Source organism: Anomaloglossus baeobatrachus, chromosome 2 (genome assembly GCF_048569485.1).
Source record: "Anomaloglossus baeobatrachus isolate aAnoBae1 chromosome 2, aAnoBae1.hap1, whole genome shotgun sequence".
Classification (NCBI taxonomy): Eukaryota; Metazoa; Chordata; class Amphibia; order Anura; family Aromobatidae; genus Anomaloglossus; species Anomaloglossus baeobatrachus.
In genome coordinates, this window is record NC_134354.1 from 348,650,830 (window position 1) to 348,665,829 (window position 15,000).

At 42.5% G+C, this 15,000-nt stretch overlaps 1 protein-coding gene across 2 annotated transcripts in view; it reads left to right on the forward strand.

Moving 5' to 3' along the window:
* TANGO6 (transport and golgi organization 6 homolog) overlaps positions 1-15,000 on the forward strand; it is a 99,732-nt gene that overhangs the window by 11,703 nt on the left and 73,029 nt on the right. For both annotated transcript variants that reach the window (XM_075335993.1, XM_075335994.1), the window contains exons 3-5: positions 9,853-9,969; positions 11,594-11,747; positions 14,346-14,482. In XM_075335993.1, coding sequence (XP_075192108.1) covers positions 9,853-9,969; positions 11,594-11,747; positions 14,346-14,482 — 408 coding nt within the window. The remainder of the gene's footprint in view (positions 1-9,852; positions 9,970-11,593; positions 11,748-14,345; positions 14,483-15,000) is intronic.

Sequence of the window (15,000 nt, forward strand, 5' to 3'; positions counted from 1 at the left end):
TGCAGTGTTGACCCTTCTTCTTCAGGACCTCTGCAATTCTCCCTGGCATGCTCTCAATCAACTTCTGGACCAAATCCTGACTGATAGCTGTCCATTCTTGCATAAGCAATGCTTGCATTTTGCCATAATTTGTTGGTTTTTGTTTGTCCACCCGTCTCTTGATGATTGCCCAAAAGTTCTCAATGGGATTAAGATCTGGGGAGTTTCCAGGCCATGGACCCAAAATCTCTGTTTTGTTTCATGAGCCATTTAGTGATCACCTTTGCTTTATGGCAAGGTGCTCCATCATGCTGGAAAAGGCATTGTTGGGCGCCAAACTGCTCTTGGACGGTTGGGAGAAGTTGCTCTTGGAGGACATTCTGGTACCATTCTTTACTCATGGCTGTGTTTTTAGGCAAGACTGTGAGTGAGCTGATTCCCTTGGCTGAGAAGCAACCCCACACATGAATCTTTTCAGGATGCTTAACAGTTGGCATGAGACAAGACTGGTGGTAGCGCTCACCTCTTCTTCTCCTAAAAAGCTGTTTTCCAGATGTCCCAAACAATCGAAAAGGGGATTCATCTGAAAAAAAGACTTTACCCCAGTCCTCAGTAGTCAACTCCCTGTGCCTTTTGCAGAATATCAGTCGGTCCCTGATGTTTTTTCTGGAGAGACGTGGCTTCTTTGCTGCCCTCCTTGAAACCAGACCTTGCTCAAGCAGTCTCCGCCTCACAGTGCGTGCAGAAGCACTCACACCAGCCTGCTGCCATTGCTGAGCTAGCTCGGCACTGCTGGTAGTCCGATCCCGCAGCTGAAACAGTGTTAAGATACGGTCCTGCCATTTGCTGGTCCTTCTTGGGCGCCCTGGAGCCTTTTTGGCAACAATGGAAGCTCTCTCCTTGAAGTTCTTCATGATGCAATAGATTGTTGACTGAGTTGCAATCTTTCTAGCTGCGATACTCTTCCCTGTTAGGCCATTTTTGTGCAGAGCAATGATGGCTGCACGTGTTTCTTTAGAGACAACCATGGTTAACTGAAGAGAAACAATGATACCAAGCACCAGCCTCCTTTTAAAATGTCCAGTGGTGTAATTCTTTCTTAATCATGACTGATTGTTCGCCAGCCCTGTCCTCATCAACACCCACACCTGTGTTAATGGAACAATCACTAAAACCATGTTAGCTGCTCCTTTTAAGGCAGGAATGCAATGATGTTGAAATGTGTTTTGGGGGTTGAAGTTAATTTTCTTAGCCAATATTGACTTTGCAAGTAATTGCTGTTAAGCTGATCACTCTTTGACATTCTGGAGTATATGCAAATTGCCATTAGAAAAACTTAAGCAGTAGCCTTTGTAAAAATTAATATTTGTAGCATTCTCAAAACTTTTGGCCATGACTGTATAGCCTGTAGCAACCAGTGCCAGGCAGCTGCTGCCAAAGTAAATAGCTTCATAGGAGAAGCCAAAGGGGCATAGATGCACAGGAAGAGAAATATAGGTTTACCTTCATACAGATCATAGACGCACAGGGAGAGAAATATAGGGTTACCTTCATATCAATCATAGACGCACAGGAAGAGAAATATAGGTTTACCTTCATACCGATCATAGACGCACAAGAAGAGAAATATAGGTTTACCTTCATACCGATCATAGACGCACAGGAAGAGAAATATGGGTTTACCTTCATACAGATCATAGACGCACAGGGAGAGAAATATAGGTTTACCTTCATACAGATCATAGATGCATAGGAAGAGAAATATAGGGTTACCTTCATACAGATCATAGACGCACAGGAAGAGAAATATAGGTTTACCTTCATACAGATCATAGACGCACAGGAAGAGAAATATAGGGTTACCTTCATACAGATCATAGACGCACAGGAAGAGAAATATAGGTTTACCTTCATACAGATCATAGACGCACAGGAAGAGAAATATAGGTTTACCTTCATACAGATCATAGACGCACAGGATGAGAAATATAGGTTTACCTTCATACAGATCATAGACGCACAGGGAGAGAAATATAGGTTTACCTTCATTCCGATCATAGACGCACAGGATGAGAAATATAGGTTTACCTTCATACCGATCATAGACGCACAGGATGAGAAATATAGGTTTACCTTCATACCGATCATAGACGCACAGGAAGAGAAATATAGGTTTACCTTCCTACAGATCATAGACGCACAGGAAGAGAAATATAGGGTTACCTTCCTACAGATCATAGACGCACCGGAAGAAAAATATAGGGTTACCTTCATACAGATGATAGACGCACAGGGAGAGAAATATAGGTTTACATTCATACAGATAATAGACGCACAGGAAGAGAAATATAGGTTTACCTTCATTCCGATCATAGACGCACAGGAAGAGAAATATAGGTTTACCTTCATACAGATCATAGACGCACAGGAAGAGAAATATAGGTTTACCTTCATACAGATCATAGACGCACAGGAAGAGAAATATAGGTTTACCTTCATACAGATCATAGTCGAACAGGAAGAGAAATATAGGGTTACCTTCATACCGATCATAGACGCACAGGAAGAGAAATATAGGGTTACCTTCATACAGATCATAGACGCACAGGAAGAGAAATATAGGTTTACCTTCATACAGATCATAGACGCACAGGAAGAGAAATATAGGTTTACCTTCATACAGATCTTAGTCGCACAGGAAGAGAAATATAGGGTTACCTTCATACAGATCATAGACGCACAGGGAGAGAAATATAGGTTTACCTTCATTCCGATCATAGACGCACAGGATGAGAAATATAGGTTTACCTTCATACCGATCATAGACGCACAGGATGAGAAATATAGGTTTACCTTCATACCGATCATAGACGCACAGGAAGAGAAATATAGGGTTACCTTCCTACAGATCATAGACGCACCGGAAGAAAAATATAGGGTTACCTTCATACAGATGATAGACGCACAGGGAGAGAAATATAGGTTTACATTCATACAGATAATAGACGCACAGGAAGAGAAATATAGGTTTACCTTCATTCCGATCATAGACGCACAGGAAGAGAAATATAGGTTTACCTTCATACAGATCATAGACGCACAGGAAGAGAAATATAGGTTTACCTTCATACAGATCATAGACGCACAGGAAGAGAAATATAGGTTTACCTTCATACAGATCATAGTCGAACAGGAAGAGAAATATAGGGTTACCTTCATACCGATCATAGACGCACAGGAAGAGAAATATAGGGTTACCTTCATACAGATCATAGACGCACAGGAAGAGAAATATAGGTTTACCTTCATACAGATCTTAGTCGCACAGGAAGAGAAATATAGGGTTACCTTCATACAGATCATAGACGCACAGGAAGAGAAATATAGGGTTACCTTCATACAGATCATAGACGCACAGGAAGAGAAATATAGGTTTACCTTCATACAGATCATAGACGCACAGGAAGAGAAATATAGGGTTACCTTCATACAGATCATAGTCGAACAGGAAGAGAAATATAGGGTTACCTTCATACCGATCATAGACGCACAGGAAGAGAAATATAGGGTTACCTTCATACAGATCATAGACGCACAGGAAGAGAAATATAGGTTTACCTTCATACAGATCTTAGTCGCACAGGAAGAGAAATATAGGGTTACCTTCATACAGATCATAGACGCACAGGAAGAGAAATATAGGGTTACCTTCATACAGATCATAGACGCACAGGAAGAGAAATATAGGTTTACCTTCATACAGATCATAGACGCACAGGGAGAGAAATATAGGGTTACCTTCATACAGATCATAGACGCACAGGAAGAGAAATATAGGGTTACCTTCATACCGATCATAGACGCACAGGAAGAGAAATATAGGGTTACCTTCATACCGATCATAGACGCACAGGGAGAGAAATATAGGGTTACCTTCATACAGATCATAGACGCACAGGAAGAGAAATATAGGTTTACCTTCATACAGATCATAGACGCACAGGAAGAGAAATATAGGGTTACCTTCATACAGATCATAGACGCACAGGAAGAGAAATATAGGGTTACCTTCATACAGATCTTAGTCGCACAGGAAGAGAAATATAGGGTTACCTTCATACAGATCATAGACGCACAGGAAGAGAAATATAGGGTTACCTTCATACAGATCATAGACGCACAGGAAGAGAAATATAGGGTTACCTTCATACATATCATAGACGCACAGGGAGAGAAATATGGGTTTACCTTCATACAGATCATAGACGCACAGGAAGAGAAATATAGGTTTACCTTCATACAGATCATAGACGCACAGGAAGAGAAATATAGGGTTACCTTCATACAGATCATAGACGTACAGGAAGAGAAATATAGGTTTACCTTCATACCGATCATAGACGCACAGGGAGAGAAATATAGGGTTACCTTCATACAGATCATAGACGCACAGGGAGAGAAATATAGGGTTACCTTCATACAGATCATAGACGCACAGGAAGAGAAATATAGGGTTACCTTCATACAGATCATAGACGCACAGGAAGAGAAATATAGGGTTACCTTCATACAGATGATAGACGCACAGGAAGAGAAATATAGGGTTACCTTCATACAGATCATAGACGCACAGGAAGAGAAATATAGGTTTACCTTCATACAGATCATAGACGCACAGGAAGAGAAATATAGGGTTACCTTCATACCGATCATAGACGCACAGGAAGAGAAATATAGGGTTACCTTCATACCGATAATAGACGCACAGGAAGAGAAATATAGGTTTACCTTCATACAGATCATAGACGCACAGGAAGAGAAATATAGGGTTACCTTCATACAGATCATAGACACACAGGAAGAGAAATATAGGGTTACCTTCCTACAGATCATAGATGCACAGGAAGAGAAATATAGGGTTACCTTCATACAGATCATAGACGCACAGGAAGAGAAATATAGGTTTACCTTCATACCGATCATAGACGCACAGGAAGAGAAATATAGGTTTACCTTCATACCGATCATAGACGCACATGAAGAGAAATATAGGTTTACCTTCATACAGATCATAGACGCACAGGAAGAGAAATATAGGGTTACCTTCATACCGATCATAGACGCACATGAAGAGAAATATAGGTTTACCTTCATACAGATCATAGACGCACAGGAAGAGAAATATAGGGTTACCTTCCTACAGATCATAGACGCACAGGAAGAGAAATATAGGGTTACCTTCATACAGATCATAGACGCACAGGAAGAGAAATATAGGTTTACCTTCATACAGATCATAGACGCACAGGAGGAGAAATATAGGGTTACCTTCATATAGATCATAGACGCACAGGAAGAGAAATATAGGTTTACCTTCATACAGATCATAGACGCACAGGAAGAGATATATAGGGTTACCTTCATACAGATCATAGACGCACAGGAAGAGAAATATAGGTTTACCTTCATACAGATCATAGACGCACAGGAAGAGAAATATAGGGTTACCTTCATACAGATCATAGACGCACAGGAAGAGAAATATAGGTTTACCTTCATACAGATCATAGACGCACAGGAAGAGAAATATAGGGTTACCTTCATACAGATCATAGACGCACAGGAAGAGAAATATAGGGTTACCTTCCTACAGATCATAGATGCACAGGAAGAGAAATATAGGGTTACCTTCATACAGATCATAGACGCACAGGAAGAGAAATATAGGTTTACCTTCATACCGATCATAGACGCACAGGAAGAGAAATATAGGTTTACCTTCATACCGATCATAGACGCACATGAAGAGAAATATAGGTTTACCTTCATACAGATCATAGACGCACAGGAAGAGAAATATAGGGTTACCTTCATACCGATCATAGACGCACATGAAGAGAAATATAGGTTTACCTTCATACAGATCATAGACGCACAGGAAGAGAAATATAGGGTTACCTTCCTACAGATCATAGACGCACAGGAAGAGAAATATAGGGTTACCTTCATACAGATCATAGACGCACAGGAAGAGAAATATAGGTTTACCTTCATACAGATCATAGACGCACAGGAGGAGAAATATAGGGTTACCTTCATATAGATCATAGACGTACAGGAAGAGAAATATAGGTTTACCTTCATACAGATCATAGACGCACAGGAAGAGAAATATAGGGTTACCTTCATACAGATCATAGACGCACAGGAAGAGAAATATAGGTTTACCTTCATACAGATCATAGACGCACAGGAAGAGAAATATAGGGTTACCTTCATACAGATCTTAGTCGCACAGGAAGAGAAATATAGGGTTACCTTCATACAGATCATAGACGCACAGGAAGAGAAATATAGGGTTACCTTCATACAGATCATAGACGCACAGGAAGAGAAATATAGGTTTACCTTCATACAGATCATAGACGCACAGGGAGAGAAATATAGGGTTACCTTCATACATATCATAGACGCACAGGGAGAGAAATATGGGTTTACCTTCATACAGATCATAGACGCACAGGAAGAGAAATATAGGTTTACCTTCATACAGATCATAGACGCACAGGAAGAGAAATATAGGGTTACCTTCATACAGATCATAGACGTACAGGAAGAGAAATATAGGTTTACCTTCATACCGATCATAGACGCACAGGGAGAGAAATATAGGGTTACCTTCATACAGATCATAGACGCACAGGAAGAGAAATATAGGTTTACCTTCATACAGATCATAGACGCACAGGAAGAGAAATATAGGGTTACCTTCATACAGATCATAGACGCACAGGAAGAGAAATATAGGGTTACCTTCATACAGATCTTAGTCGCACAGGAAGAGAAATATAGGGTTACCTTCATACAGATCATAGACGCACAGGAAGAGAAATATAGGGTTACCTTCATACAGATCATAGACGCACAGGAAGAGAAATATAGGGTTACCTTCATACATATCATAGACGCACAGGGAGAGAAATATGGGTTTACCTTCATACAGATCATAGACGCACAGGAAGAGAAATATAGGTTTACCTTCATACAGATCATAGACGCACAGGAAGAGAAATATAGGGTTACCTTCATACAGATCATAGACGTACAGGAAGAGAAATATAGGTTTACCTTCATACCGATCATAGACGCACAGGGAGAGAAATATAGGGTTACCTTCATACAGATCATAGACGCACAGGGAGAGAAATATAGGGTTACCTTCATACAGATCATAGACGCACAGGAAGAGAAATATAGGGTTACCTTCATACAGATCATAGACGCACAGGAAGAGAAATATAGGGTTACCTTCATACAGATGATAGACGCACAGGAAGAGAAATATAGGGTTACCTTCATACAGATCATAGACGCACAGGAAGAGAAATATAGGGTTACCTTCCTACAGATCATAGACGCACAGGAAGAGAAATATAGGTTTACCTTCATACAGATCATAGACGCACAGGAAGAGAAATATAGGGTTACCTTCATACCGATCATAGACGCACAGGAAGAGAAATATAGGGTTACCTTCATACCGATAATAGACGCACAGGAAGAGAAATATAGGTTTACCTTCATACAGATCATAGACGCACAGGAAGAGAAATATAGGGTTACCTTCATACAGATCATAGACGCACAGGAAGAGAAATATAGGGTTACCTTCCTACAGATCATAGATGCACAGGAAGAGAAATATAGGGTTACCTTCATACAGATCATAGACGCACAGGAAGAGAAATATAGGTTTACCTTCATACCGATCATAGACGCACAGGAAGAGAAATATAGGGTTACCTTCCTACAGATCATAGTCGCACAGGAAGAGAAATATAGGGTTACCTTCATACCGATCATAGACGCACAGGAAGAGAATTATAGGGTTACCTTCCTACAGATCATAGACGCACAGGAAGAGAAATATAGGGTTACCTTCATACAGATCATAGACGCACAGGAAGAGAAATATAGGGTTACCTTCCTACAGATCATAGATGCATAGGAAGAGAAATATAGGGTTACCTTCATACAGATCATAGACGCATAGGAAGAGAAATATAGGGTTACCTTCATACAGATCATAGATGCACAGGAAGAGAAATATAGGGTTACCTTCATACAGATCATAGACGCACAGGAAGAGAAATATAGGGTTACCTTCATACAGATCACTAGTCAGACTTAATAGTTTTTGATTAGTGATGAGTGAGTACTAACATGCTTGGGTGCGACTCAAGTACCATGATGGCATCTGCGGCTCTTCTAATTAGCTGGTTTAGGCTACTTTCACACTTCAGTCTTTTTCCATGAGTCACAATCCATCGCCTTGAGAAAATACGGTATCCTGCAAAATATTTTCCAGGATTCAGTGTTTTCCCCATAGACTTGTATTAATGACGAATTGCGACTGATGGCCTTGCGTTGCATTCGTCGCGTGACAGATCAGTCGTGGAGTGACTTACCGCCGGGCCGATGGAACTGACAGTAACATTTTTTGGAACGTCAAAAAAACGCCCTGCGCAGGATTCCGTTGCAATCTGTCAAGAGGTATAATGGCTGTGTATGGTGCAGGATTCCGCCATAATCAGTCACACGATGGAATCCAGTGCTGGATTCCGTCATGTTCTACTGAGCATGTCCAGCATGTCTGGCACTCCCATTGGGCTGTTCCAAAAACAAACGGATCACGACAGATCCGTCAAAAAACGGACTCACAACGGATGTAACGGGCACGACGGATCAGTTTGTTTTTTTTTTTTACAGTTCCAGTGAACGGAATCCTGTGAAATAACATATCATTGCATCCGTTGACATCTAAAAAACGACGGATCCATCGTTCAGTCGCAACGACCGGCCTGGCGGATTTGAAACGACTGAAGTGTGAAAGTAGCTTTAGTGGGATGTTATGTATCCGTCATGGCAATGAGGTTGCACCAGGATAGCTAATCTATACAAGAGCCAGGGATGCATAGAGGCAATTCTTAGGGCTCCATCGTCCACAGATAACGGACATAACTCAAGGACCAGGTCCTGAAAATCGATTTCCACCAACTCTAGCAGTCATTCTTCTCACAATAATATATACACTATTTGTATGCTCATGCCATTATGTATGAATCAACTTAAAAAGGGATTTGTTGTACCCAACAATACTGCTCAGTGATATTTAGCTATGGCTTGAATAAAATGAGTAGTGCGAGTAGGAGCAAGAAGTGCTGTCCTCATATTTGTGTGTATAAGTGGCTGCCACCTAGTGGTGATATCAGTTGTTGTAGACATGCAGCCATACAAATAAGGAAAGGTTAAACCAGATGGACCTTAGTCTTTTTTCATTCTTGATAATTCGAACAGGATGGCTGTAGATGAAGTAATGGTTGTGGCTGCAGGTTTGATCCTTTGTATTTGTAGCATAAACTGACATTCTGCAATTGTTGAATCGGCGTTGGCCGATATTTTACGCTGCATATTTTCTTTGCGGGGACTTTTTTCCAGTCTTATTCACACTGCTGGCACTGTGATTTTCCAGGCGACAATGGTAGAGGTCGGATCACTGCTTCCAGTTTCAGGACCTGGAGGCAGGAGAAGCCTAGAATACAAGAGCAGGAGTAGCAATCCAGTGCATGGTTATGGGCGTTAGGCATGTGCTCATCCTTTGGCTAGAGGTGTTCTTTACTTATTTTGTATGGGATGCTCTTTGTAGAAGCGAGTATCCAGAAGCTGAAGTGCTGTTACCCTTAACAAACAACTTGATATTTGATCTATCACTAACCTGACTACAGAGAAGAGTAGAATTACACTAGACTACATCACCAGCTCCTATCAGCAGTATCCTCATCATTTCAAATGCCTCTTCTTTGTTTTCTAAAGATCCTGACAGAGTGTGAGAGAGTCCAGTGCAAGGAGGCATTCAGAAGACTGTTGGATCAGCTGTACCAGCCTCTTGTTATTAGAGAGTTGCTCATCCTGCAGGGCGGTCTTAGACAGGTAAGTTTGTCTTGTTACACATTACATTAAAGACCCTGTTACACATAGCAATGTTGTTAGCGAGATCGCAGAATTTTGTGACGCAACAGCGACCTTGCTACTGATCTTGCTACTTGTGACACATAGCAGCTACCAGCCTCCTGCTGTGATATCGCCGATCGTTCCTGAACGCCCTGGTTCATTTTTTGATCGTTGGTGTCCCGCTAGGCAGCATGCATCGCTGTGTTTGACGCCATAACAACGACAAGTGACCTCGTTGGTGACTCAGAACTCAGCGACACGGACGTGTTTTTGCTTTGTCTTTTCAACGCCCCCTCAGCTCCGATTGGTAGGAAGGAAGTGCTACTGCGTTGCCTTCTAATGGCAAGGTCGCCCAATCCGAGAATGACAGCGCAGCAGTAGTGGCCACCAATCGGAGCAGAGGGGCGTGGAAAAGGCATCGCAAAGACACGCCTGGGTGGAAACACTACGCCTTTTTCGAGGTCTGAGTCAGAATAGCTGCTGTGTGACAGGGTCCCAACCACCACTGAGGTCGTTATACGGATCGCCGTATCGTTGCTGCGTGGTTAATTAGATCTGCCTGTTTGACAGCTCTCTAGTGACCATGTATCAACGTACCAGCGATCCTGACCAGGTCGTATCGTTGTTGGGATCGCTGGAACGTCGCTACGTGTAATGGGACCCTTAGTGTGGAGATAAATAATCTGCTAGCACCTCTGGAAGTTGCTTACCTCGCATGTGATTACAGCATTCAGCACACTAAGGTCCCCCAACACCTGCCAAAATAGGTGGGACTTGGTTCTAAAAGAACAAACTGTGCTTTACTCCCTCTCCCCGAATCCAGCACTAAAGCTCTGGCACTGCCCCTGGCGTCTGTTACTGTCTGGAGGCTGACAGAAGTGCCAATAATGAGGGGTCACCAGACATTTAGTTTGGGAAAAAGTCATTTACATTTTTATTGAAAGATTGTGTAAAATCCAACAAACAACACTAAGGTTGTCAGTAGCAACCATTGACAAGACAGATTAAAAAACAGGAAATACACAATGTATCACAGGTCTGAACAGTATAAATAGAAAAACAAGGTGCTGTACTTATTGGCACTCCTGTTTCTTTTTGGGGTGTATTTCATTTGTAGTGCCAGTGGGGATCCCAGTGGTGGGGTTGGTGCCCTCCTATATTTAAATTTCACGTAGTCACCACTGCCGCAGATAATGAGCTTAGCAGCTGTGCCCCAGATGATGACACGAACCATTGAGGTCACTGATTGGCTGCAGTGCGAAGTGACATCAGCATTGTAGACAGTAACAGACACTGAGCAGCGTTACAGGAGAAGAATTGACAGCGTCCCTGGGGAAATATGGAGAATACACCTGGGACACTGTCTATTCTTCTACTGTGATATGGTAACAAAGAGGATCCCTTGGATTTTGACTTGTGTCCCCTTTCCTTTTGAAGGACGTCACCTGAGGTGCTGCAAACAATTTGTCTTGACTGTGAGCAGCGTTGGAGATTCAGTGCTGGACCTGGGGAGTGCAGCTGTTTTCTGAAACCGGAAACTCCCATTGATTTACATGTGTTGAAGAGATGAAAGAACTGTAAATCTTTGTGACCTATTTTCTAGGGAGGTCCCCATCCTTCTGGTGCTCCAGTTTCCCTGCAGAGACCTCCAGCACCCACCTGGTTGCGACGCCTTACTGGACAGTTGCTTTCGGAAAGATTGATGAGACCTAATGGCGTACAAGCCGTGGTTCGTGGAATCCTAGAAGATGCCGGAGGTTTGTTCAGGCTCAGAGTCAAAACACAACATATTGCTTATGATCCTTAAGAGCTATTGCCTAAAAAGTGTACATTATCTAAAGTTATAAGGTAAAAGGCCTGATAAGTACTGTAACATTGTATACTGTTCATTTAAAGGGGTTGTCCGACATAACAAAAATTTTTGAGTTTAAGCTAATCTGTGCTGTATTGTCATATAAATCACACCTACATTGTTATTTTTTGTTTTCTAACTTTTGTTCCTCTTGAATTATCCCTTTATTCTCTGCAGCTCCTTGTTTACATTCAGCTCCAGCAAACTGACCACTTCCTGTGCAAAACCTCAGTCAGAGCTGGCACCGCCCGGCCTCAGTGTCCAGCCCCACCCCCTGCCAGCCCCGCCCTCTGCCCGCCCCCTGCACACACATTCCCTGTCAGTATATTCTGCCCCAGCACTGACCTCTCATCACTACAGCATTGCAAATAACAGCCCCACATCGGGCTGTGCACCGCATACACACACATCAGGCTGTGCACCGCATACACACACATCAGGCTGTGCACCGCATACACACACATCAGGCTGTGCGCCGCATACACACACATCAGGCTGTGCGCCGCATACACACACATCAGGCTGCGCGCCGCATACACACACATCAGGCTGTGCACCGCATACACACACATCAGGCTGTGCACCGCATACACACACATCAGGCTGTGCGCCGCATACATACACATCAGGCTGTGCACCGCATACACACACATCAGGCTGTGCACCGCATACACACACATCAGGCTGTGCACCGCATACACACACATCAGGCTGTGCACCGCATACACACACATCAGGCTGTGCACCGCATACACACACATCAGGCTGTGCACCGCATATACACACACACACACATACATATACACACACACATCGGGCTGTGCACCGCATATACACACACACACACACACACACACACACACACACACACACACACACATATATATATATATATATATATATATATATATATATATATATATATATATATATATATACATACATACATACATACATACATACATACATACATACATACATACATACATACATACATACATACATACATACATACATACATACATATACACACACACACACACACATCGGGCTGTGCAAAGCATACACACACACACACATCGGGAGTACATACTCACCCGTCCTCGGTCCCCGCCGCTCCTGCACGTTCGCGCGCTGTCTGTGCTCTGGCCATATCAGCACAGTAGTGACGTCACTGCTGTGCTGAAGAGAGCACAGACAGCGGGACAGTGATGAGAAGCGCAGCGCTCCTTCTCATCAGCATTTTAAAATATATCGGCATCTGTGATCTGTGATGCCGGTATATTTGTGCGATCCTGAGCAGGGGGCCCGGTGCTGGAGCTGACACCCCGGCAGCCGCCGCCAGGCCCCTCCCCCAGGTCACTGACCCCACAGCAGTGCAGGGGGAGGTTGTGGGCAGAGTACGGGTGCGAGGGAATGTGTGGGAGGGTGCAGGGAAGGGGGGCGGGGCTCATCGCACTTTACAGCCCAGCAGGGAGGCGACATGCTGTTTCCAGATTTGCATGTCAACATGGCCCTGCCCATGTTGACATGAAATGACCGGAAAATCACGGCAGGAGCGGTCACATGACCACTCTGAGCCGGGGGAGAGGGGCTGACAACAGGGCAGGTAAGTGGTCTATATCTACGGTACTTACCTGCCCCAATGTAGCCCAATAGGGTAATAATGAAAAAAACTCAAAATAAGCCGGATAACCCCTTTAATTTCAGCTATCATTATATTGCATTGGATGTTTGGAAACTTAGCACTCACTAAGCTTATTTTTCTCAATAGGTTGTAATGGTCATTTTCTTAGATCTTATTAATATCTTAGATCTAATTCAGCCAGCTATAGCATGGCTCCATATAACGTCCATGTTTTATTAAGGTGTAATATGGCACCCATGCACTTATTAGGGGCATTATGGGACCTCTGTTTGGCTTCAGAATTTCAAGGCATAAATCCACCAGAAAACAAAATGACACACTCCTTTTGAAGCCTACTCTTATTTTCCATGATCCAGTTTATCATGGAGAACTATTGCTTCGTAGTAGGCTTGTGCTGTGTAATTCTGCAGGTAGGAGGAGGAGGTGAGCTGTGACATCACTTCTTGTAAATGGTGCTTCCTGTGTTATCCTCTGTATAAAGGTGTTACCTGTCACTATAAACTTGTCTGTGATAATGAGCTGACTGCTATGAAGTGATCACTACAGTATGAGAAGCGGATTGCACTTTTGAGGATTATAATTTGGCCATTCACTGACTATATGCCCATCTTATGTGATTTTGTTTTTTTTCTATGACTGCTTTGTTTGTATTTGTTTTTCTGTTGTTGACAGTCAAGCACCCTTATACCTATGTCATCCCTTTTTCTGCAGATGGTGTTCTAAGGGGCATACAATTGTCTTTATGGCCTTTTATTGTATTGACTTGAATACAAGAGTCATATAAAAATAAACTATTTTTATTGTAATGTTTTTGCTTAGTACAAACAGGACCTCTGATTTTTTTTTATTTTCCAGCTGGTGTAGCAGGGGGTCGTGAGGCCGAGGCTGCTGCCGGCAACTGGAAGAAGTGTGATATGATAGCAAGAGTCTTGGCATCATGCCCTCAGCAGTCCATTACTGTTGAGGATTATTACTGTAAAGTATGTCCGCAGGTAGGAATATATTGTCATGCTCCACATAGGAGTAGCAAATCCAAGATGTCAAGCATTGTTTCTTGGACTTTACACATTTGAAAAATAGAACTATGTCTCGTCGTGTTACAACATTTGTGCATAATTTGTCTCCATGGTTAGACATTACTGAATAATCATGTGCACTTTGATTTTGCTTCATATTTTCTTTTGTTATTCTCTTACTTCTTACCAGTCTAGAACTTTTTAGGATAAAAATAAGGGAGTCTGACAGCAGGGATTGCTCATGGCACTGTTGTCTCTCTTACCATGAAGACACATGGGGCCGTGTAGATGCTGTACACTTAAATCCTTGAAAAAGTATTCATACCCCCCTAAAATTTTCTACTTTTCACATTACACCTACAAACTTAAATGTATTTTATTGGGATGTTAAGTGATATGCCAACACTAAGTAGCAAGCATTAAGGAAGTATAAAGGAAATAATACATGGTTTTCTAAATAGTTTTAAAACAAATCTGAAAATTGGGATGTGCAT